The following is a 26918-nucleotide window of genomic DNA, read 5'->3' as shown; positions in this document are numbered from 1 at the left end:
GATGAAAGCTTGTACTAGGCTGCCCTGCTTGTTCTGTTCTGCGGGAAATTGAAGATTGCACCTATTGTCTTATGTGAGAGGGAGAAACTTGATTTACAAATGCCTTACTTTCCCTTTTTTTGTGAGGAAAGTTGACATTGCGCAGCTGCTGCCTAATTTGCGCCTATCCTGCGATGGGAAAACGTGCGCTGATGCTACTGTAGTTGTCTGTAACTTACTTCTGAAGTTAGGAAGTTTGCACTGTTTCTTTTCTCAGTGTACCAGTTCTGTGAAGAGGGTTGGTCCGTATGTGTGAAAGACTCTTGTGATATTCCCTCTGTCACTACCACCTGTCCTGCACTTATTTATTTTAAGGAAGGTTGCGCTGCTGGTGTCTTATACATTTATTGTGCTGTGAAGCGAGGTATGAAACTTTCCACTAAACCTAAGACCAAACTATTCCCATCGCCAATACTTGTTTTAATGCACGATGTATGTGAGTTAGAGGGAACGCTCAAGTTTCACACATGAAACAAGTCATTTTTGTAATGGAGTAGAAGACTACAATTTCAAAACATAGCTGACTAGTGGCTCTGTCATGCGTTACACCTCCAGCAGGTTCTGGCATTTTAGCCAACAACACTTTGTATGCTGGGATTTTGAGCCTATGATGAAACCGTTAAAAGCAAAACTACAAGCCCCTTCATGCAGAATGCTGATATTCGGAAAAAAATACAAAAAGACGAATGTATCTTATGTCATGATGTCCAAGCATAGAGTTGTGAGAAGCAAAATAAAATGTTGTTTCTAGCTTGGTCCCTTTTATTCTTGTAGCCAAAAGTAGGGGTTACAGCCTAGTACGTGAGAGGAGAAAGGTAGCCAGCCGGATGCAAATGCCTGCATCGTACTGCTAATGGGTTAACATTAGAACTCCCTTGAAAACTAAGGACATTGTTTTACCAGAACAATACAAAAAGCAGCGGTTAGAAATATCTGGAGACACAGAAAGGAAAACAGAACCTGCTGCTCCCCCCCTCTAAGCACCTCCTTGGTCTTGAAGATGGTGCATTTTAGTTAGCGAGCTTACAAAACTACTATGAAGATCCCTACATTAAACAAGGACAGTATATGGTGCAGGTGCTGCCCCGCGAGGGCTGCCAGTGAGGATGTATATATTTTTCAGAATAAATATTTGGCCTGTTATTTGGTTGGCCCTACCTTACACACATAATCTCCCCATTTGTACTTCTTTTTAGGTCGAGCATTCGAGACCTCTTGTATATACTTTAGTGTAAATACTTTAGTATATACTTATATATGTATGTACTTTGTGTGCTCTGGAGATCAGCCCTAGCACTTGTCTGCTTCCACTTAGGGACTTTGTTTTCTGTTCTGCTGCCTCTATTTAACTCTCTTGATAGAAAACGACCAGCAGAGGTCAGTAAAATACCATAATTGCTTTCTGCTGAGGGACTTTCTTTTTTTTTTTTTTTCTGGCAACTGCCTCTATTTAACTTTCTTCATAGAAAACGACCCGCAGAGGGCAGTGAAATACCATAATTCCTTTAGCATTCTCTAGATTCCAGTCTGTAAAAATTGTCTTCCACAAGCACCTGTAGACAATAATATTTTTTTCAAAGCTTGTTCTTCTGAAGGCTACCAATTGTTTTTCTTTGAAAAGAGCAGAGAGTGCTGGGACATATACACTTACTATTGGTCTGCCCTTTTTTTATGTCAAGCCTGGGCAGCTCATGCGCTGCTCTGCGATGCATGCTGTGTTTAACCACATCCTCGCGGCACATTTTCCCTTCCTGCGCTGGGATTTTCAAAAACCCATTATTCATGACGAGCTGGGCTCGTCATGAGCGTGCTGGGAGGCTACCTCATGACGAGCCCAGCTCGTCATGAGCGTCGAAGGGGTTAAGTGGGGACTTGAAGCTCCGCCCACTCTCCTCCCATATTTTTGATTGGCTTGTGTCATTGTCCACTCTAAACTGTGGCTGTTCATTGGTCAATAGGCTTAGTAGTCCCTCCTTAGTACTGCCTTTTCTCATTTTGTAACCTCCCATGGCGACACCCCCTGTTACATGGATTGTTACTCATTGGGCTTTAATTTCAACCTCTGAGCACTATTTTCTCAAATAGGTTTGTCCTGCCTGCTGTTGCTCTCTTAATGCTTTAAAAAAAAATTATAGCACGGGCGCCTGTCGTATTTGCAATGCAATAGGTCTCGCATTTGCGAGATTTTAAGATATTGGCATTGTAAATGTCAATGCCTTTTATTTATCGGTTTTAAAAACAATACATTAATGAAAGGCATTGTCATTTACAGTGCCTGTAACTCAAAGTCTAGTAAATGCGAGATCTATTGCATTACAAATGCTTGTTTCCAATAGATAGCAATAGCCTTTGTAGTGCTCCTAATTGTCAAGGAGTATAGCCCTTTAAAACCGCCCCACACCCCAAGGCACTAGATGCAGCAGGAAGTCTAGAGGCAGGGAGGGTTGTGGACATACATAGATAGAAAATTGAAGGTTGTGGTTAGAAAGGGTAATTCATTTATGTTTAAAGCTGGGGAGGGTGAACTATAATGTGCAGAATTGAGACAAGTTCTTATAGGAGCAGAAAAGTGCAGCCCTAAACATTCATCTCATCCACTTTGTACGAGAAGTCACACTGTGAAACACAACTACAACTGCTTGACAGTGCACAATTGTTGGAAAAAGCACTTTTTTACTCTCCTGAGGCCAAAAATAAAATTCTCAAGGATGTTGCAGATGCAAATGAATTCATGTTCTGGTAAAGAATCTGGTTATTGACTTTATTAAAGTTTAGGAAGGAAGTTCTGTTTTCAGTTGTGCCCAGATAACCTTCCTTAACCTCAACAACCTCTCTAGCATTCTTATATTAAATGCGAATGGTTGCATAGTTGTTAGTATGTGACCAGACTTGGATGCTGAAGATAGCAGGTACTTTTTAGAAAATGAAAATCCACCCGTATGACTTGTCCTACATTTTTGGGCATGACAGTTATGTTTTGATAATTTGATCTTCTGTGGATTTGTCGGGATAGAAATATAAGAAAATAACTTATCTGCATTGATGTGACATGCGAGCACCAAGGCATACTTGGGCAGAGAGTGTGGAAGAATCTGAAAACGCAATTGCACCTTTTTTTGTACAATAACCTGAAAGTAAAAAAGGTTTCATGTAAATAAATTAACATGAAATATATACTAAAATTAATGGTTCAGTTTCTTTTTTTCTTTAGGTCACATATTAGCACTTTATACTTGGAGTGGATGGCTGATTGCTTCAGGCTCTCAAGACAAGACTGTTAGATTTTGGGACCTGCGAGTACCTAGTTGTGTTCGTGTTGTTGGAACGACGTTTCATGGGACAGGTAAAGTGTTTCTATAACAACTTCAAACTTTTATGAAAGTTGCACACAGCACTGCATATAACTTATTGGTTTTTTTTTGTTTTAGTTATTTTTATTTATATAAGTATTGTGCTGGGGTCAAGACTGCATAATAGCTCAAACATTTTGTAAAAATATGGGCATATCTCTAGTGATGTACCCTACATTAAAAGGTAAAAAGGAAACTATTCCACACTGAGTACCAACACAGCTGTCATAATTTGTATTTATTTATTTATTTTAAAAGTTTTATATAGCGCTGGCTAGACCCGGAGGTATCAGAGCGCTTTACATGAGCATCAGATCATAGTTACAGGTTACATCGTTACAAAGGTTACACAGTTCTTAGAGCATGGCAACATAGTTACTTGTAAGGTCGAGATAAAAAATAAGCACACATACCTAAGGGGAAAAGAAGGCAAGGTGAGAGATTCAGGGGGGGGGGTTGGAGTAGGGGAAGTAGACAGATAATGAAGGTGGGAAAGAGGAAGGGATGGGAGGGTGAGAGACACAGCATGGGGAGAAGAGGGGAAGGGTGACGGGGACACAAACCGGTAGACAAGTCAAGGCAACGTCCAAAGTCCAGTAAGCTGTGATCCCAGGGGAAGTCTATTGCGAGAGGCTCCCTTTACGCAGTGGACTCTCTCAGAGAGGTCTCTGAGACTCCAAGGCCTACATACTGGATCCTTCCCCAAAACGGGGAGAGGGAGTGCTTTGGCAAGGGGTGCCATACCATACCTCAAGTGTGAGTGGCTCCCTTGGCGCAGTGGACTCACTCAGCGGGTTCGCTGAGACTCCAGAGTATAGATATTGGATCTTTCCCCAACAAGGGGAGAAGGAGTGCTTAGTCAAAGGGCACAAAGGACAGGGGGCAGGCAGAGTAGCAGGCAAGGGGAGAGATTCAGGGGAGAGAGGATAGGAGCTAGGGAAGAGACATTAAGGAGAGACGAAAAGAAGTCTGCCTAAAGACCGACTGGGTAGGTGACGACCAGGAGGGAATCCAAGGCCCATCTCCCCTATATCTAAACCAAGTAGCTCCATCGGGCATCAGACAAAATAGTTCAGTCTCAAAACATCGAGAGAGGAGGGAGGGAGAGACATAAGTAGAGGGAGGATGCGGTAGGAGACGATAGGAGAGACGACAGGAAGTGCAACAATGTGGTTCAACAATATACTTGAAGAAGATCAACAAATAAACATTAAATCAAACAATCAGCAATACAATTAGGGGAGGAGAGAAAGGTGAGAGAAAAGGTGAGAGAAAGTAGTGGGGGGTCGGGGAGGAGAGAGAGTAAGGATAAGGGAAGAGACAACCATAGAGAGGAAAGGAAGTCTGTCTAAGGTTCACAGAAAAACAGGGTGGGGACAAGGGGCAAGGGCATGTGAGGGCTGAGGACCGAGGACAGAAGCTGGAAAGAGTAGGAGCGGAGAGGTGGGGAAGGTTGCTTAAGGTGAGGATCGCTAGGTTCAGGATCAAAAGTATCGGGTCATCAATCTGCACAGATTCTCAAGGTGGGTGCATTGTTAAGAAACAGGCCACAAGGTGGAGCTCCAGGCTAAGGAAGGGAGTAGTTTAAAACTCAAAGGAAAATAGATTAGGAGTGTTTATTTAGAAAAAAGGCGCTGTTGTTCTAATGGCAACGCGTCCATCTTGAGAGGCCTAGAAGTCGTCAGATCTCGGCTTTAGCGCCATTTTGTAAGGCTAGTTGGATCACGCCGTTTCGGTGCGTCAGTTTCTACTCCATTCATGCCAGCGCTGCTTCGCTCCTGAATTCCACCCTGCCCTGCCACTATAACCATTTAACCCCCAATTTGAAATCAGCGCTCCCAGAAAGTGTCTTCCCTGGAGACCAAACAATCAAACAACTGGGACATTGCTGGGCTAGGCGAGGGAGGCCTCACTTGCTTGTGAAAATAGGTTATGATGGGCCTAATGTTCAACATCACCGATGACATTCCTCAGGCAAGGGTCCAATTCCCTGCTGTTGACCATTTATATTTGGAGTGCCAGGGGATGCTTGCGGTACTTTGGCAATAGCTACCTGAGTTAGTAGACTGGCAAGATCCGTGCAAATATGTCCGCATGCGGAAATCAGAAATGCTCTTTCCATGGAAAGTTCAGCTGAATCATTACACAGTATAATGTACCTTGGAAAAGCATATGATGAGGACACTCTCCTCATAGCTTCATGCCTACCACACAACTTCTATTTTACCAGTTCCAATTGACCTAATGCAGAAGAGTCCAACCTTAGTATGGGCCGTGTAACAATCACAAGTTAAACAGTGTTGGATAGCTGAGGACAATTTATCACAATTTTCTTTCAAAAATTGTACAAGTGCTGCACTCCAATGCTTAAAGATGGAAGTGCCAAATAGGTAGATTCTGACTTTCTAAAAGGTCTGAGCCAAATATATATAGCTTGTATCCTTGACTAGGTAAAATACACTTACTGTGGACATCGAAGGACATAATGGTCTGTAGTACCAGCCAGATCTGTAGTTACTTGACCCTTGTTTGTGCATGAGTTTATAATCCAAGAGGCCTCTCTTAAATTGGAACTACAAATGTGCCAGGTACCATGCTTCCGAGTGGGTGTGATTCATTTATCCTGCTAAGAAAAACAAGTAGGTAGTGGGTGGAATACTTGAATTAGTCTCTACCACTCCTTAATCTGAAAGGGACAATCATATTATTGACCAGCCAAAGCCCAGATGAAGCTCTCAATGAAGGATATTTTTGTAGAGTAATGGTTGTGAGAAACAAATAGAAACTAATGGCTTTTGGTTAAGTCACCATACATAGATGTAATGTTATGTTATGATACTGGGTATTTGTAAAGCGCACAGCTACTCTAAAGAGTGTCCCAGCGCTAAAAGACCCTTTTAACACAGCACTGACTGCACCTGCCTTTACAACTCCGTTAGTGTTGGAAGAGCCAAGTTTTAAGACTTCTCCTGAAGTTGAGGAGATCCTGTATCAGTCTCATAGAAGACGGTAGGCTGTTCCATAGTTTGATGGCCATTATTTGAAAAGAGCGGCTCCCCATACTAGAACGATTGAACTTCGGCACGATTGACAGTTAGAGGGTTGAAGACCACAAGGTTCTGGATGGGGCATAGTGCTGAATTCTGTTATTAATATAAGGGGCTCCTATGTTGTGGAAAGCATTGAAGGTCAGCACCAGGGTTTTAAAGTAAACCCTCTTTCGCACCAGAAGGCAGTGCAGGGACTTTAAGTGAGGAGTCATATGTGTCCTGCGGCCGACCATAAGGACGGCACTGGCCGCTGCGTTTTGTACCACTTGCAGGCATCCTAATAAATACTCAGGGAGGCTACGGTACAAAACGTTAGCATAGTCCAACCTTGACGTGACCAGGGCTTGAACCACTGTTTTTCTATGCTCATTCGAGAGTAGGGGAGGAAGTTCTTCATCATTTTTAGAAGGCCAAAACAGGTAACGGCCACTGTTTGCACTTGGAACTTCATGGACATATCAGCGTCCAGTTTAACTCCAAGGTTTTTTACTGTGATGACTGGACTTACTGGGGAATGCAAGTTTTGGGGCCACCATTTGCGCCATTCCTCTCCCGGGTTAGGGCCAAAATAGATGATTTCATATTTGTCTGTGTTACAAAGCAAATGATTTTGCTGAAACCAGGCGAACACCTTTGACAGGCAAGTTTTAATTTCGCTACCTCTCATAGTATGGCCCTTCTCGCAGGTAAATAGTAACTGCGTATCGTCAGTGTAGGATATTATTTGAGCCCGGTATTCTTCAGCCAGGATAGCCAGAGGTGCCATTTATATGTTGAACAGAGTAGGGCTCAAAATAGAGCCCTTTGGGACTCCTACTTTCACTGGGGCGATGAGGGCAGAGAAGGGGGGGACCAAACTGTCTGCTGGCAGCCTTCAAGGAAGGAGGGGCACGGTATTGAAGGCCGCCGAAAGGTCTAATAGTATTAGTACCACTGTACCTTCTCTGTCCAGGGTTGTTTTAATAGTATCTGAGACTTCCAACAAGGCCGTCTCAGTACTAAAGTTGCCTCTAAATCCTGACGGGCTCAGATGCAGTACATGAGTTGTTTCCACCAAGTCTGTAACAACAGCATTTACGTACTCCTCCAATGCCTCCAATGAGAAGAAAGATAGCAATGATATTGGTCTATAATTGCTGGCCACAGTGGGGGCTGCTGAAGGTTTTTTAGGAGTGGGAGAGCTTTTCCATGCTTCAATTACATAAACCCATAACCCATAAAAATTTAAATGTTCTAAAATTTAACAGTAGAAGAAACTGGTGGTTGGAATCAAGGAACATTAGTGGATTATGAACTGTAGAAATAGGACAAGGATAAGTCTCACCTAGTGGTGAGTGTAAGGGGACTGCATTAACATGTTCAAAACCATATTCATTACTTTAGTTTTATATAAGCGTAACTAATACCAGTTCTGTTTCATTTAGAGGAGTTCTGGTTAAACGCTACAAGAGGCCTATGATGTTGCCCACAAGTTAGTTGAAACAAGATATGGATCAATCCCCAGCGTACACATGGCATTGCAGATTATGACCGATGAGAACCAGTGGCTAAACACATGCCTTCTCTAGCAGGGACCTGTGGTCTCTGGGCCACCCCACGTAACACATGCACATAAAGAGACATTCCATAGTCTAATGTCACCTGTTTAGTGGATTATCACCAGTGTTGCACAAGACAAGACATTCCTTCACTGACATTAGTGCCCCATCACATTCAGTAACGAGGATTTCCCCTTGTATACCCGTGCCTCATAAGAGACTGGTGTTGAAATATGTTGTACAAAATATAAAGATACAGCTTAGCTAGTGCTGAATTGTTAAAATACACTATTGTCTGGTTAGTAAAATTAAGGCCGAAGTGGCCAAACACCTTTCTCTGGATCAAAACGAACTGCAAAATGGCTGCGGAAAATGATGTCTGCAAAGACTGCATGTGCCACTTCTGACAAAGAACAGTGTTTAAATCTATTCTCTCCTGCAGTTTTACGTGTCTGATTTTTCTAAGTATCACTTATTTAATTTACTCACCAGGGACTGGTATTCAGCGCTGGCTGACGCTTGCAGTGGGTGCATCCATCACTGGTACTGTTGGTGACTGATGTCTTGAAATGACTGTTTGAAACCATTCCAGGAAGGGTGCCCATAAGTGTGGACGCATGTGGCTATTTTGTGATGGTTTTTTAAAAAAACATTTCAAAATAGTCGCATCTGTATGCGAATGCATGCTTACTCGCGGCATCTTTCTAAGATGGCCGTCTGTGCATCTCTACACATGCGCACTCACAGAATATGTATTCTAAAGAAAACAAACATTTGGATAGTCAATAGGTCTACATGCACCGCCACACCCTTTGGTATTGCCAGTGTTTTTAGATAGTGTTTGAATATTTTGGGTGCTATGGTTGAACAGGGTGAAAATCATTGCATGGACGCTTAGTGGCTGTGTCAAAACAGAGCATCTAAACCATTGAGTTCCTTCTCCCTTTTTTCTTTTTTTAAATTATACTAGCCGTAGAAGTATTTGCTGTTAATAATGCAGCAAGAGCAGCTGATAATTTGTGTTGTTGAGATCTTTTTAATGTGTGTGACCGTTTCAAATATAAAATATATACAGTGGCCCCATACGTATCTTTTTCGGTCACTAAAGCTCACATTTTTATTGAATTACGGTGGTATGGTACACATTTAGCCATATTAATTTTGTTTTTTCCAGCAACAGACGACCATTAAGTAACATCTATGAACAAACACCTGTTTAATAGTATCTTGTCACCGTCACCTTTCTACATCCTCTCTCAAGAGTTTGCTACAACAGCTGGTTAACATTTCCTTCATTGATTTCATTAAACTCTGAGACAACCTGATCCAGATAAAAAATTGCTATGTTTGAGGCATATGAGCTGCAGATTACACACTGTGCATAGATCGCCACCTAGTGTTGGGCCCGGATGTTTGCAGTTTGTTGTTGTCCTGAAAGGTTTTTGCGAAGTCACGAGATAGGTGACTCCTCCTTTGGACCACATTGCGCATGGGCATCGGCTCCATCCTCAGATTGTTTTTTTCCGCCATCGGGCTCGGATGTGTTTCCTGCGCTCCGGTTTGGAACCGAATTCCTTCGGCGCGCAATCCTCACCCAGTTCGATGGTATTGTTTCGATCGCGCTCCACATCAACGTGATTTTTCACCACTTCGAAGTGTTCGATTCCGGTCGTCGACGAAGGCCTTCGGGCCTACCTAGGCTTTACTCTATGGGTCAGGGAAAAGGACGCCATTCAAGAAGTGTCCTCGATGTGGATTGAAATTTCCCCACACCGATCTACATGAGGTGTGCAACCTTTGCCTCTCACCGGAGCACGAGGCCAAAAGACTGTTCCGCTTGTGCCTCTTTCCGCTCCAAGAAGACGATTCGGGACTGACGAGCTCGAAGAACAATGGCTCGCTCATCAGCTTTGATCCCCGATGACATCTTTGAAGAGGGCGTCGACGTGCCAGAACACCAGCACGCCGAAGAAAGTGCAAGCTCCTCTGATGCCGAAGACTCAGACGTCGAGGACATCACTCCAGCTCAACGGGTCGCAAGTAAGACCGTCGACCCCATCCCTTCCTCAACACCCTCAAAAAAGGCTTCAGTCACACCCTCACCTTCGGGCCCGGGTGCACACCGAGAGACTGCTTCCCATGCCCCGCCTTCGAGCCCGGCAAAGAAGCCTACTAAGCCTTCAGGCGGCTCGGGCTCGAGTCAGCCTATTCCCGGTGCCGATCTCATACCGACACCGAAGAAGAAGCCATCTTCCTCAACCATGCCGACCACTGCTCCGACACCTAAGCACTCGGCGCCGAAGACTGGCAGCGGCTCATTGATGCCGAAACTGCACTCGGAGCCGAGTAAAAAAACGCATAAAGGTCCCGATTCACACGCTTCAGAGCCGAAAAAACAGCGGGAACAGAAAAAACACGTTCCTCTAAAAGACATTTCAAAAGGTCACACTTCTAAATCAAAAGACCCTAGAATAGCTACCGACTCTGTGCCGAAAAAACCTCCGGAACCAAAAACTTTGACGCCGAAGGATCTGCCCTACACAGAAGAACTTTTTACACCAGATCCTAGTAAAAAAACTCTTGTAAAGGATCCTAAGACTGGCCAACTAGCTCTTAGCTCCAAGAAAAGACCACTAGAGGCGCCTGCATCTCTTCCTCCTCCAAAGAAGAGAGACATTGCAACCTCTCCGTTAAGGGTCTCTTCTCCACCACCTCCTCCACCACATCATTCGCCTACAGCATCCACTAATCAGATGATGATGTAGATACAGACTCTGATGACACAGGTGGGGGTGCACATGACCCAGCAGGGACCAATAATCCCCCTCAGTCACCTAATCCATGGGATGATTATAACACCCCGGATGTACCTTACGTCCCAAAAGACGATGTATATCCTTCCAGACCTTCCCCACCAGAGGACACTATAGGTTTTAATCTACTAGTCCAGAGAGCTGCCCAGTACCATGGGGTTGACTTGCACAGCGATACTGTGGAGGACGATTTCCTATTAGACACTTTTGATAACACACAAAGGTCTACTGCCATTTTGCCAATGCTTAAAAGTGTCACCAAGCACACAACAGAGGTTTTTAAAGATTCTGTCAGGGCTCGGGTCCTCAACCCTCACATTGAAGAAAAATACAAAGCTGCCCCTACAGATCCAGTTAACATTGGAGGTCCAGCACCACTAGATTCTTTAGTAGTGTCCAATGCATGTAAACATGCTAATTCACAAACATTAGGTGAGACCTCACCACCAGATAAAGAATCTAAGCTCCTTGACGCCTCTGGTAAACGAACAGCGTCACAGGCAGCTAACATTTGGCGCATTGACAATACCCAAGCGTTGTTGGCAAGATATGACAGGGCACATTATGATGAACTGGAGTCCATAATGCAGCATCTACCAGACAAATATAAAAATAGGGCCAATGAACTCGTGCAAGAAGGTAAAAATATTACTAATACTTCCATTCGTTGTGCCCTAGATGCTGCAGATACTGCCTCAAAGGCAATCAATACCAGTACCCTTCTGCGTAGACATGCCTGGCTACGTATTTGAGGTATAAAATTCCATCCTTAATCAGCCATTTGATGATGCACATTTATTTGGCCCAAATGTTGATGTGTCTTTAGAAAAAAGGAAAAAAGACACCGACACAGCAAAATCTATGGGAGCCTTGCAGCAGCAAGCTCCCAGACGTTCTTTTCGTCGCTCATCATATAGAGGCAACGCAAGAGGCTACTCCTCCGAAAGCCCCTACACTTCTTACTAGACCCCTAGTCAATCCACATTCACTAGGGACTACCAAAGTGGGGGTTACAGGGGTAACAACAACAAAGGCAGAGGCAAAACCAACAACTCCCGCTCTGCCTCCACCCCTTCCCAATGACTTGCCTCCACTTCCCCTCCAACATTCCACTCCTGTGGGAGGAAGACTCCAACAATTCCTTCCTGCCTGGAACAACATCACATCAGACAGGTGGGTGCGACAAATTATTCAGTCAGGTTACTGTCTAGAACTAACATCTACCCCTCCAAACATACCACCCAAACAGCATCCAATGTCACAAGAACATTTATCACTGTTAAAGCAAGAAGTAATATCTTTGCTACAAAAAAAGTGCATTAGAACCAGTTCCTATGCACCAACAAAACAAGGGGGTTTACTGCATATACTTTCTTATCCCAAAGAAGGACAGCTCTCTAAAGCCTATTCTAGACCTCAGACCGCTAAACATATACATACAGTCAGACCATTTTCACATGGTCACAGTCCAACAAGTCCTTCCTCTCCTGTTACAAAACGATTTCCTTGCTACTCTAGATCTCAAGGACGCATACTTCCACATTCCCATTCACAAAGCTCACAGGAAGTATCTCAGATTTGTAATAGACGGGCAGCACTATCAATTCAAAGTACTCCCATTCGGAGTCACAACAGCACCAAGGGTATTCACCAAGTGCCTAGCAGTAGTGGCAGCACATTTACGAAGACAGCACATCCATGTCTTCCCGTACCTCGACGACTGGCTCATAAAGGCCAATTCATACAACCAGTGTGTGGAACACACTCATACCACGATCCAACTGCTCCACAACTTGGGGTTCACAGTAAACCACACCAAGTGTCATCTGCAACCATCCAAAGTACGACAGTACCTCGGTGCCACAATAAACACCTCAACAGCGCTAGCTTATCCCACTCCAGCAAGGATAGCCATCATGCAAACTCTTCTCACAAAGTTTCAGCCACAACACTCCCTTCCAGCACGAGTGTTCATGCAGCTCATAGGGATGATGGCCTCTTGCATTTTCATAGTCCCCCATGCAAGACTTCAAATGCGTCCTCTACAAGAGTGCTTAGCACGTCAATGGAACCAGGCTCAAGGTCAATTAACAGACCTAGTGTGGGTAGACGGTCGGACTCATCGCTCTCTGCAGTGGTGGAACACCAAAAACCTTTCCAACGGGCGACCGTTCCTAGAGCCAGTTCCCCAAATAGTCTTGACAGCAGACGCATCGCTCTCCGGCTGGGGAGCCCACCTACTGCAACACACCATGCAAGGCAGGTGGACACCACAACAAAAGTTACTCCATATCAATCACCTGGAGTTACTAGCTGTATTCCTAGCACTGAAAGCTTTCCAAAAACAAGTATCAAACAAAGCTGTGTTAGTCCGCACGAACAACATGACAGCCATGTATTGCATACAGAAACAGGGCGGAGCACACTCCCTGCAACTTTCTCAACTAGCTCAGGACATATGGCGATGGGCTATACCTCAAAACATATTCCTTCTAGCCCAACATGTTCCAGGAGTACAAAATACCATAGCAGTTCTGTTAAGTCGTCAGACACAACAGACCCACGAGTGGGAACTTCATACGAAAGTTCTTCAACCATTCTTTCAGATGTGGGGACAACCTCCGATAGACCTCTTTGCCACTCACGAAAACGCCAAATGCCCAAGCTTCGCCGCCAGATATCCTCACCCACTGTCCAAAGGCAATGCGATATGGATGAACTGGTCAAACAGATTTGCGTACGCTTTTCCACCTCTACCACTCATGCCACTAGTAGTATGCAAACTACAGCAGCATTCTCTGACCCTCATCCTAGTTGCTCCAACGTGGACCAGACAGTCGTGGTACACCACACTGCTACAACTGTCTGTGGTACCGCACCAAAAATTATACCTGTCTCCTCACCTTTTAACTAACTATGGGCGGAAAATCCGTTCCACTGGCGGAATTTGCGGATTTTCGGCAATTTCACGATCCGCGAATCTTGCAAAATTGCCGAAAAATCCGCAAATCCGCTCGCGGCGGATTTCAGTTAAGGCAGGTGCTCGAGTTGAAGAAAGCTAACTTTGTAACCATTTTAGAATGACGCCGGCAAGCTGCCAGAGTTGCAACTTGCAAGTAAGCAACTCTGGCAGCTTGCCGGCGCCATTGTAAAATGGTTATAAAGTTAGCTTCAACTCGGGCACCTGCCTTAACTCTGTAAGTGCTTCCTGTGGGCCAAAAATTAAACCTCAACAGGAAGCACTTACAGATATAAATAAAGCAGGTGCCTGAGTTAAAGCTCAAATTCAGTAACGTTTTAATCAGCCCAAATCATTAGTGAACACGGTCGAGGCTGGGCAAGTGTGCTTTAACCCCATATCTGCCGTCAAAAATTAGCTGTAATACTCGAGGGAGGTCTTTGAATCCATGAGTTTCTCGAGCGCAATCCCCGTGTAGTTCCTGTGACCAGGAGGCTGCTTTCTCCTCACCTGCTGCCCTGCTCGCTCTCTGACCCTTTATCCACAAGAGGCATGTTGACACGCATAGTAGCCCCGCACCACACACTAGCGGTATCCAACGTCTTCCCGCCCTTTCCCAACTATGATGGAGATCTCACTCAAGGGACCTCGGCGCCTTTTGGCGCGGTGGTAAAGTTACAGGCACACATGGTCAGTGGAGACAAATCTTCTGGCCCTTTACGCAACTGCAGTGTAGGAAAAGCACTATACATTCACCCAACGAGGTAGCACTTACTGATTAGCCAGTAGAAAGTACTCCAGTTGAGTAGATGGAATTCGCAAAAAAATCCGCGAGTTCGCGGGAAAATCCGGGAATTCGCGGACCATAGATCCGCAAAATTCGCCCATACTTACTTTTAACACAGAACCATGGAGAGATCACGCACCCGGACCCAGCTCAGCTCCACCTAGCGATTTGGCTCCAGAGTTCTTAGAATTTGGATATCTGAACCTTCCTCCAGACTGCATGAATGTCATAAAAGAAGCTAGACGCCCAACCACTAGAGCATGTTATGCAGCCAAGTGGAAACGCTTTGTAATATATTGTCACAACAATAATATTAATCCCTTAGACGTGTCTATTCAACACATCATAGGATACTTACTGCACCTCCAAAGATGTAACTTAGCATACACGTCTATTAGACTGCATCTTGCTGCAATAGCAGCATATCTGCAAAACAGACAGCATCTATCTCTGTTCAGAGTGCATGCTATTAAAGCCTTTATGGAAGGTCTTAAGAGAATAATTCCTCCCAAAGTGCCACCTTCACCTGTGTGGAATTGAAACATTGTTCTCACACGGCTAATGGGACCTCCCTTCGAACCATTACATAAATGTGAACTACAATTTCTAACATGGAAGGTTGCGTTCCTAGTAGCTATTACTTCTCTGCGAATAGTTAGTGAACTACAAGCACTAAACATTCAAGAACCCTTCTTGCAAATGCATCATAATAAGGTCGTTCTACACACTAATCCAAAATTCCTGCCCAAAGTCATTTCTCCCTTTCACCTCAATCAATCTGTGGAACTGCCCGTTTTCTTCTCGCAGCCGGAAAATGCTACTTACCAGTATGCATCTGTTCTTGGCATGTAGAGCTGCAGAGGTACACACGCCCACCCGCCTCCCTGGCTACCCTTGTCTGTTCCAGTATTATCTTAATTAGATACAGATTACATGGACATCCTTCCTTTTCCTGCAAAGCTCCATCATTTGCCTAATGGCGAAAAACAATCTGAGGATGGAGCTGATGCCCATGCGCAATGTGTTCCAAAGGAGGAGTCACCTATCTCGTGACTTCCAAAGAACTTTTCAGGACAACAACAAACTGCAAACATCCGGGCCCAACACTAGGTGGCGATCTATGCACAGTGTGTAACTCTGCAGCTCTACATGCCAAGAACAGATGCATACTGGTAAGTAGCATTTTCCTTATGGATGAAGCAATGCTACACTAAAGAAATTTTGAATATTTTTGGGTATCCTTGGAAATTCGTCAAGCAGATAGCACAAGGTATTTTGTTTCCCTTGAATTAGTTTCTTCCTTATATTGAAAATGTGAAATGCATTCACCCAGGAGGCTATAGCATTACACACAATAATTGTTGGAGGGTATAAAGAGATTCATTTTATTTAACCCACATTACTGAAAAGTGATAACACATTTCCCACGAAGTCCACAGAGGTTGTCCAATGAAAAGTGTGTTTTTATTGTAACACTGAAGAGACGCAGCAAATAGCAGATGGACAGAAACTCCTTCATGGACCTCTCGGCTGCTGGGTGTCCCCTCAGCCTCCATCTATTTTACTACAAATCAACTACTAAGGGATGCATAGGAGGGCGGTGAACCCGTCCTGCTGTGTTGGTGAGTTTGCCAGAATGCTTTTCTGCACCGATTACCTCTGTGCCCGTATACAATGGACACCCTACATATCTCCTACCATAATTCCTCCCCATGATAATGTAACTAGATCCTGTCTGACAGACTCCTAACTTCCGAGTCAAGAAACAGATGGTTCTTGGGACGCAAAGCTGACAGACAACAGCTACATTGCCAACCTCAGGAATCGGATTGGTATGGACTAGACAGTGTCACCTCCCAGAAGACAATGGCCTACCTCAATAAGAACCATTGCAAGACCTGGCAGCCAAATTAGGGAAGTGTCCACTCACCATTTGTTTTCAAGGAAGCCAAGAGCATATAAGGGGGGAATGTCGAGAATACATTTTCACTCCGACAATCTGACTTCAATTGCCATTCATAATCCCAGCATTTTCCCCCAATCTCTAAAGGCTCCTATACCGGTTTTGAGAACTTGAGGATCACAAGGATTTTCTCGCCTTTTATTGTCATGATAGCCCAGAAAACTAATGTGTAACTTCTGGGGACCTTCGAGAATACTTTTTTAATCTGACTTCAACTGCAACTCTTAATCCAGACAATATTCCTCCATACAAAAATGATAATAGAATTGTTACAGGATTACATGCATTTTTGTTCTCATTTATTTTGTAAACTGATGTGTGCAGTAGAACAGCTCTTTTGTGAAGCACTCCGACACTAGTTTGGGTCTTCTCACTATACAAAAAACTGCAAATGAAAAAAAAAATTACATTTAAAAAAATCTTTCTCATAACCATGTTTAATAAGTGAAGAAACCTCTGTGGCCAGTGACTACACTACACCAATTCTGCTGGATCACACTTTAAAAAACACAAACTGGGGATCCCGTACTTTTATATGGTAGAACATAACACATTTGGAAACTAAGATTGACTCTTCTGGTCTGAATAGATGTTTTACCCGCATTTGTTTTTACATTTTGTGCTATGCATTTCAAAGCTCCTTATGGAGGAGTCTAATTACCTCAGTTTAAGTAGCAGAATAATTGATGTTATGTCGCTATGACAGCTGGTGGAGGGAGAAGAGGAATCTGACAAGGTTTTGAGTCATGTTTAGGTATTTAAAAAAACATCTGTTTTTACTGTTCAGGAATGTGCGGCCAGAGGTGACATTAGGTTTGTGTTAAAAAAAGAAAAGAAAGTGCACCATCTTAGACGTCTGTTCATTGCTGGTCAGAAGTCTAATTTAGGAGCAATGGAGGCAAATACCTTTCAGCCAAGCCCTGTTTATTTCAGAGAATGGTTTATGCTCCTGCTTCCTGAAATGCTGAGGAATATCCAGACCTGAGAGCTGCAGGGCAGAATGGAAAATACATTTGAGAGAATATTTGCAAAATAGTTTTCCTTGAAATCTTCTGTGAATGTGTGATAATGGAAAGTTCTCCATCCCAGCCCTGGCCCTGCATTTGAGTGGCACCACCTTAATGGGGCCATGGGGAACGCCATGGGCCAGGACAAGTTCGATAGTAGCTTGACAATGTTTGGGTACATTAGGAAGCCATAAAAATAGCTAACGTTTGGATTCCTTCTCTTTAATTAACCTCAACGTGTCATGGAATTTGAATACAAATCCTTGTAGCAAGTGTGAATGAATGAAATCCATGTAAACGTAAAAGGCAACTGAGAAACAGATATCTGTAAAGCTACAAAACACAAAGGATGGTAATGAATAGGGACAAACAGACATTGAAACATTTCAACAAATAGAGACCTCACACTGTGGTCTTTTTTTCTTTCTGCCTTCCTTTTCAGTAATGTTGTATGTCATTGGGGATATCCGTAATGCTACCAGACCCGGGTTAGTATTGCGATACAATAAAAAAATGGTCACAGTAACAACAAATAATTCTCAATAGCGAGGTACAAATTAAAGCTGCCTTCACAATACCACGTTGGAGATTTGTCAACAAAATGCAATTTATTAAATGCTGTTTAAATCTGGCAACTTATATCTTTAAATTCTTCTAATATTTCAAAAAGGTGCTCAGGTGTGGGAAACGGGAAAAGGAGTGTAATTGGTCAAAGTGAGACCGTGAGGAGGGTGGACAAGGAAGAGAGGTGTGACATATAGCCATCACATTCTCATGAAGATACTGTTCCGGCCTAACAATGGTCAAACTGTTCCACAATCACATAGATCTCAAATGACACTGTTAATAATTCACAGTTATCAGGACTTGTGAGCCACATATAGTCAACGTTTCGACCCCTGTGGCATTCGCTAGGTGAATCCAGCCTTAGGGTGGGGTCTTCGTCAGGACAGTGAGAAAGGGTGGCACCTAATAGTGCATCCCTTTCATTAACCGCTTCAGCGCGGCGCGAATTTTCGCGCTGTGCTGAGCGTTCTAATGAGCCAACGGGCTCATGACGGAACCGTTCCGTCATGAGCACAGGCCAACCGACGCTCATGACGGAACCGTTAAAACATTACTTTGTGCATTGAAGCATATAGGTAAGTAGTGGTCCTGTCTGTGGTTTAACTTAGATTACTGCAAGCGCTGAAACGGCATTAGTGACCGATTGCGTGCTATAAAAATGTGCGCTGAAGAGAACAAAGGCCTTCTGAAACAGCCATAGATTGAAAGTGGTGAGAATCTCTATTATGAACAGCACCTTAATACTTCCTTCCTGTAAGCATATCCAGGAATCTTATACAGCCAATGTGATTTATTTTAAAGCTTTAGTGTTGAATTAAGAGCAACTACAATGTCTTGTATTCAGGTTACCAAATAAAAATGAGTGTGAAAGTTGTAACATACCTTGGTAACAGAGCACTGAATCAAATGCCCCTCATATGGTTCTTATCGTGATTGGCATAGTTTTATAAATGTAGGAGTACATGCAGTGTTTGTTTACTTTAGTAACGGGGGAAATGAATGACGTTATGCTTTTTTAAAGCGAGCACACGCGTTTTGCACGCATTGATAAGTTCACTCTTGGTATATTACCTTACAGGTAGTGCGGTGGCTTCAGTCGCCGTTGATCCGAGTGGTCGTCTTCTATCTACAGGACAAGAAGATTCAAGCTGCATGTTGTATGACATTAGAGGAGGCCGAATGGTACAAATTTACCACCCTCATTCCAGTGACGTTCGTTCTGTCCGCTTCTCACCTGGGGCTCATTACTTACTCACAGGATCCTATGACATGAAAATTAAGGTGACAGATTTACAAGGTAATTTATCTAATTATTAATGTTATTAAACTTGCTCTTTTTTTTTAAATGTTAAAGTAACATTGTTGTCTGCAATGTCTCAAGCCATGGATCCCACTTGGGTTGAATGAATGAGTGAATGCTTGGAGTAGTGTCACCCGGTGAAATGTACCAATGTTGAAAAGAGTGCTAGCAGGATCATATAACTTTCAGACTTTGTTTACTAAAGGAATATATTCTCAACAATGGGAAAAAATAGAGAAATCCTGCAATAGCTATTTTACAACTTAGTATATGCAAGTCTTGAAAGCTTGAGACACTGGAATTTAAACCTAAACACTCAAAAAACGTAAAACTTACCTCAAAGCCAGCTTTTGGTGCCTTTGTAGGAAAATGGGAATTTGAAAGGGTTCAAAATCCTATATATAGGCACCCCCAACACATACTGTAGCAGTGTATTTCTCTGATGATTCCCTGTAGAACATTACTGTTTCCTAAATGCATTTAGGTACATGTTTGCTTCATTAGCTTTGAGGAGTAACATTTTCGAGAAGAAGAGTCTTCTACACATTTCACAAACAATGGTGAATCCACATTTTCTTTATGTGGCCAATCAGTTTATGAAATGCTAGCCCTGATTCACATTTTTGCTGAGTCTGTGTATTGAATGGATCCTTCTATTGAAGAACTGAATATATATATGTCTGTGAAACTTAATTTAGCATATTTTGAATACATCTATTTTAAACTTAATTTAGGACCTCAGTACGAGAGCCCCAGTGTTTTACCAGACAGCTTCACATAACCACAGATGATTTTCCCTTCACAGTTTCAGCACCAGTACCTCCATTGGGGTAAATAGGTCATCAGGTTACAACACTTTCCTTGCACATGGTGTTCACAGACTCAAGGGTCCACATCGAAGAAGCATCATGAGTCTAGGTGCAACCAATTGTTGCAGCGTATTTGCGTAGGGGGAATTTTTATACAAGGCCTGGTTGTGGAGTAGTTAATTCTGACAAGTGGGTAGAGGTGATCACCTGTCTGCATTACAGAGACTGGATGTTGCCATTGGACGTCAAGACACCTACTTCCATATCCTCATCTACTGAAAGTATTGGAGGTTCCTCCGGTTCGGAATTGTTCCACAGGCAGCTCATGATCTTGCCTTTGGAGTCTTGCAGTCTGCTCCTAAGGTGTTCACTGAGTGCGTGGCACACATGGTAGCTCTTTTTTACATTCAGAAGGTACGAAACTACCCTTACCTGGATGGCTGGTAGTGATGGTGCCATCAAAAGTACAGGTTGATGCAGCTTTGACTGGCCTCGATCTGTTTGAAGATCTGAGCCTGTCAATCAGCTTCAAAATATTCTTCCTGAAACCATCTCTGGACATCATTTATTTTGGAGCACACCTGGATTCTAGGTGCTTTGGAAGAAAATATTCACAGGATGCAGGGCCTGCTGGAAAGGAAAGAAACAGTGGGGAGGAGGCTAAGTTAATAGAGAGACTCTTCCTGTACCTGCTGGGTCTCATATCATCCTGCATGCCTTAAGGTCCTATCCAGTCTCATCTCTGGAGATCACAGCGTTCATGGATCCTTCCCAGGAATGCTTAGAAGGAAACTGACGGTCACTCTTGGCCAGATGACTCTGATCTGATCAAAAAAGATGTTGCATATAAATTTGCTATTGCATCAGGGAGTTGAAATGCCACAGGAGCGGGTCCGGTGTATATCACAAGAAGGACCTGTCTGAGTATGGCATGCAGTACTGTGGCTATGTGTAGCAACATTCTGAATCAAGGTGACACCTGCTGGGTTACCCTTTTTAGGAAGCACAAGATATTTTGACTTTGGCTGCCAACTGAAAATTTACATGATGGCATGGCTCCAGCCAGGGTATAAAGAACTCCAGAGTAAACAACTTTAGCAGTACTGAGTCCAGATGCCATGAGAAAGGGCTGCAAGGGTAGTAGTGACCAGCCTTGTTGATAGCAATGTATCCAGAGGATAAACCTATGTGGTATCAGAGGCAGCTGGACATATTCCGTCTTCACCTCCAGGTCTCAGGAGCCAGGATCATTGGAGGACAGATTTTCTGTAGACCGGTTAAGAGAGTTCGTATATGCATTCCTTTCAGTTTCTCTGCTGCACTGGGTACTACGAACCCCGATGAATGAAGTTGCAGAATGATTCTGGGGGCTTTGCATTGTGCACCGAAAACATTGCCCACAGGGTAGCTCTGCATGTCAAAGCACCTTCGCTTTCTGCTACCGCAACCAGTACACTGCTGCACGTTGAGGCTGGCAGCAGTGTTTCTCAATCTCTTGACCTGGCTCGAATACTGCTTGCTGGGCTTGGCAGGGTGAATAATGCTGCATGCATCCTTAAGAGTGTATCTGGCAGTGGTAGCCCTTTAGTGGATGAGGCCCAGCCATAGTACCTTCTTCATTCAACCCATAATTCAAGATTTTCTGAAGAGTTTGCTGTGGATTTTTCCACCTGTTTGGAGATCAGTGCTAAAGTGGGAACTCAACGTAGTGCTCCCGATCAAAATGATTTAAATTGTGTGTGACTCTGATCTAAAGCTTTTTATTTGGAAGAAGGCCTGTCTGTTGCCCCCATCTTGGTCATGATAGTAGAAGAGATCCAAGTATTCTCCTTTGCTGATACTGACAAGGCTATGTTGCATACACATCTGAAGTTCATATCTAAGTTGGTTTCCAAGTTTCATCTTAACCACATCAAGAACAACCCAATAATTCATATAATCTGAGTGTGTGGCTTTGAGAGTGGAGTCACATTACCCAGGTAACAGACTAACATGGGGAAACATTTGATTTGGGGTAGTGTTACAATTGAAGTGGGGAGGGGGACAATGAGACCAATGGAAACTGACACGGTTCACACATCCCCATGACCGCAACTTTCACTCATTGGACCTGAAATACACAGTTTAGAGGTGATAAGCCACTGACAGTGGACCACAGTGATAATATTCAGAGCATAGAAAGACCTTCATCCTCAAACGTAAGGTCACAAATTAGGAGACAGAAGCTCACACTAGAATAGAAAGACTCAGTTAATGTGGCCGTGGATCTTGCATGATGAAGGAGAGAAGCAAGGTCTTAAAAGGAACTCTCCAGCACTTCCGGCCGAGAGGCAGGCCCCAGGGCGCACAAACACTGCAGCCTGAAGACACTACCTTGAGTACACACCAGAAGCACTTCCAAAACACTGATCGAGCATGCTAACATTAATCAGGCAACTACAACCACTGAAGCAAGGGGACACATAAACCAGGATAAAACCATATGAACACAATCCCCTGACACAGGGTTTGCAGTCAGAGCGGCTCACACTAAGGTTGCAGGACCAGATAGAAGCATGCGATAGAGGAACATGTTCTCTGGTACCGTAGATAATAAGGGGTAAGAAAACACCTGGGCAGGGTGAATAACAACATGCGCAGGCATAACAATTTCAATTCAAAGAAAACATTAACTGTGAGTCGAGAAAATTATATTCAAAATAGATATTTATTTGATCAAGTTTTATATAAAGGGGAAAAATTCGAATATTTTTTCTTACATATTTAAGTCAGTCAAGTTGATCTATTCATATTTTCTATATATATTTCATTTTTATAAAAACAAGATTTCAATCATTCAGTGTTGTGCTAGCAAAATGAATAATACACGATGTACTATACTACGGTCCAATGGACCTGGTTATTTACAACAAACAATTCAGTAATAGAATCCATGATCACAATATAACAGTGTGATGATTAATAGATATGTTGTATGGGAACTGGCGGTATGTTGTTGTGCAACATCATACCGCAACATACAACATACCGCCAGTTCCCATACAACATGTCTATTAATCATCACACTGGTATATTGTGATCATGGATTCTATTACAGAATTGTTTGTTGTAAATACCCAGGTCCGGTGTATTATTAATTTTGCTAGCACAACACTGAATGATTGAAATCTTGTTTTTATAAAAATGAAATATATATATATATATATATATATATATATATATATATATATATATATATATATATGAATAGATCAACTTGACTGACTATAAATATGTAAAACAAAAAATCTGTTTCCCTTTATATAAAACTTAATCAAAAAAAAATCTATTTTGAATATAATTTTCTAGGCTCACAGTTAATGTTTTAGTTGAATTTAAATTGTTATGTCAGCGCATGTTGTAATTCACCCTGCCCAGGTGTTTTCTTACCCTTTATTGTTTATTCCCTGTCAGGACATATTTATCCTGCACACAGGGGCCCCGGCTCGTTCTCAAACTCTGGCACAGTAGATTCATACAGTGAGTGAGAGACCAAGTCAGTGAACACTCCATTACTTCAGCCCTGACACCGGTATAAATGTAAACAGGACAGTGAGTATGCTGTTACAGGGACATGAACTATACCAATAAAGAGAAATCAGGGACTCTGAGACAGAAAACACACCAATAACTTTGATGGAGATCACTCTTATGTACACTGTCATTAAGCCATCAGAGGTAATTAAGCCAATGGGACAGCAACACTCAATGGAAGAGCATATAATCATATTGTGACCGGTAGGAGTCCCTGGATCTGGGAGAATGGCGGACGGGCTCTCCAAGCCCATCGTAAGTCATTCGGAAGACTAATTTGGATTCCCTTCCAACCGAGCTCATCGAAATGGATTGGTCGGAAGGGATTCCGAATCGGTGATTATGATGCCGGCAGGAGGGCTCAGACCGATGGTCGGAGTCCGCATCGTGATCAGGCCCTATGTGTTGTTCTTGAGTTCAGTGAATGTTGCAGAAAACATGTGCCTGTTGTAGTGAATCTCTGTGTATGCATTTGCCTGTCTTCTAAGTTCTAACTCTTACTTCATCCTGTAGTCCTCTGAATGCTTCCATTGCCAGTAAGATCACTAATGTGTCACCCATCTCTCCTAGGGGACCTGACAAAGCAGCTTCCGGTTATGGAGGTTGGGGAGCACAAAGACAAAGTAATCCAGTGCAGATGGCACACACAGGATCTTTCCTTCTTGTCGTCTTCTGCGGATAGAACTGTAACCCTCTGGTCTTACACCCCATAGACTGAAAAGAGCCAAGGGCCCTAGGTGTTGAGAATGAGAAACCTGCAATTTTTGTAAGTGTGGACGTGCAAACTGCTGCTTTTGGCCAGGAGAAGAGCGCTGTGCGACAGGAGGGCCCCACTCATCGCTAGGACTTTGTCGTGGCTCGTGTTCCTTTCCAGTGCTACCAGTCTTCCATGTGGTCCCCCGCTCTGTGACATTTTGTTATTGTGTTGCCAACAGCGATTGGAAAGCTCCTGTTTTACGTATATGTGCACTCCAAACCAGCTGGATGACGTGTTTACATTTTAGTATTAATGCATTCCTTGATCTCGACTTCCCCTGTATTACAGCTTTTTTTATTAACATAAAACCGAAAAAGACGTTCCAGGTTATCGGTGTACAATTTACTAACGTAACAAATAGGGCAGGATTAAGTTTGCGCTCTCCCATGTTCACAGTTCTTTCAAATGCATCAACTTTCAAACAGGTCAACAATCATCAGTTCCTTTTCCACTGTTCTATCCCAAAGGAATACAGCATATAATTTTAAAAAATGAATGACGGAGTTAAAGGAAACCATTTAAGCACTTTTGTTTTATAGCCTCATAATACAGTGTTATTATTTTCTGGACCTTTTGCACTGGGGACAAAGGTTAATGGAATTGCTTCATAATGCATGGTTTTCTTCAGACAGTAAAGCTGAAGTGATCAGCATGTGTGCGTTAAAATCTTGCTTCTTTGAATGCAACAGCATCGCTCTGTAAATGCAAAAGTGTAGCACGTCGCCAGTGGCAAGTTGCTAAGAAATCAATCTTTGAAAGGACTGAGAGGTAAGAGGAAGTTTTTCCGGAATAAGGCAAAAGATTGTGAGTTCCATTTTAATGGGACTAGAGCATGGCTTCAAATATTATGTCTGCATGATGACACTACAATATGCAAACAGCTTGCGTACCCCGGTGCAAAGGTTTATTTGGATTTTTATTCTTGCACTTTAATTTCCGTGCAAGCCAGAATCTCGTTCTGTTTTCAGAGACTAGTATATTCTGGTCATGTATTGTTATATTTTCTTACTGTACAGATTCTTTAGTTTTAATTTAAAACCACAAATAAAGCCTAGGTAATATTATTTATTTGCCATATGCAAGACCTTATGTGTTTATAGTGATTATTTTGTATGTCCACAACATAAAGCATTTTAACTATTGTAAAAAAAAAAAAAAAAGATGGAAAAGGTCATGATGAAATTGTAACTGTGCTCTCAATAAAAACCTGACAATTTACATTATAAATTATTGACTTTATTTTCTAAGCTTGCTGTTTAGTTTTGACGGATGTTAATGATGTTTTGTTAGATGTGCTTTGACCTTGCTATCTAGCATCCTGTTTTTAGGATTACATCTTTTAATTTTTTTTTTCATTCTTATCACAAAAACCCCAATTTACTCACCTACAATCAATGGCCGGCGAGGTGCAATGAAGTTAAGAGAACGCCAAAGAGAGAAAAGGGGGAATGAGGAGGAGTCAAAGGATAGAAGAGGAGGGTAGAGAAGAAAGTTAAAACAATAGAGTGCGAGAGATCCTGTTTTTGTAGTAACATTTAATTAATGGTTACATGGCACAGTATTTAAAACACACCTTATATAATGTTATATCAGTTTTTGTCAGCTACTGCCCAGGATTAACTTAGTTACACAAGTGCATGGCTTCTCATCATCCACCGCTACCCTATTCCGTAAACTGCCGACTTTGCACAGGGAAAAGACTTAACCAGCTAGTCATAATAACTAATGGATAAAATACTGCTAGTGTGGCGAGAACTAACCTGGTGGGTGATATGCCTTAAAAAGAAACATCTTCACCACTCTCTGAAGCGTGATGATTGTATATCTGCCTCGGGCTTTAAGTGAACTGATTCCACATGTCTTTTTAAAAAAAATGTATAACTCTTTTTATTGTTTCATTCAGGGCATATACAAAATCAAGAAGTGAATTGGTACATGTTCATAGGTAGCGCAACAATTATACACCTGGACTATCCACATTGGCCTCATATCATATAGTTCACCTCCCATCTCATTGATCGAATTGCACCATTTATTTACACTGTGTTGTGCTCTTAATCCTCTTCAAGAGGGGAATAGTTATTAACAGGCGGACAGAGCAGCCCACTAGCTGAATTCCACTCCCCCCCCATATTTTGGTCCATTTTTGCGGGCAGCCTCTTTCCTCGTGCACCACCCTCTCGGCCTGCATACACCAATCCATGTCGGTTTTCCAGTCTCTCAGTGTTGGCGCAGAGTCCGCCCTCCATTTTCTTGCAATGTTGCTCTTAGCCACTTTAAAGCCTAGTGTGACCCAGGTTCAATTCCACATGTCTTGATCGAACTGTGGTCAAGATACTGACCGTAAAAGTGACAGAAGGTGAACTGCACTGAAGCAGGAACACTTCTAAAAGTAGGGTAATGGTC

General features: G+C 42.9%; 1 protein-coding gene across 1 annotated transcript in view; it reads left to right on the top strand.

Moving 5' to 3' along the window:
• WDR47 (WD repeat domain 47) overlaps nt 1-25739 on the top strand; it is a 381791-nt gene extending 356052 nt beyond the window's left edge. The window contains exons 13-15 of the mRNA XM_078668245.1: nt 3251-3382; nt 19152-19370; nt 24326-25739. Of these exons, the coding sequence (XP_078524371.1) occupies nt 3251-3382; nt 19152-19370; nt 24326-24468 (494 nt within the window). The 3' untranslated portion in view covers nt 24469-25739. The remainder of the gene's footprint in view (nt 1-3250; nt 3383-19151; nt 19371-24325) is intronic.
• Nucleotides 25740-26918: the final 1179 nt, after the last annotated feature.

This window comes from Lissotriton helveticus, chromosome 1_2, assembly GCF_964261635.1.
Source record: "Lissotriton helveticus chromosome 1_2, aLisHel1.1, whole genome shotgun sequence".
Taxonomy (NCBI): domain Eukaryota; kingdom Metazoa; phylum Chordata; class Amphibia; order Caudata; family Salamandridae; genus Lissotriton; species Lissotriton helveticus.
This window is presented reverse-complemented; position numbering and strand designations above follow the sequence as displayed.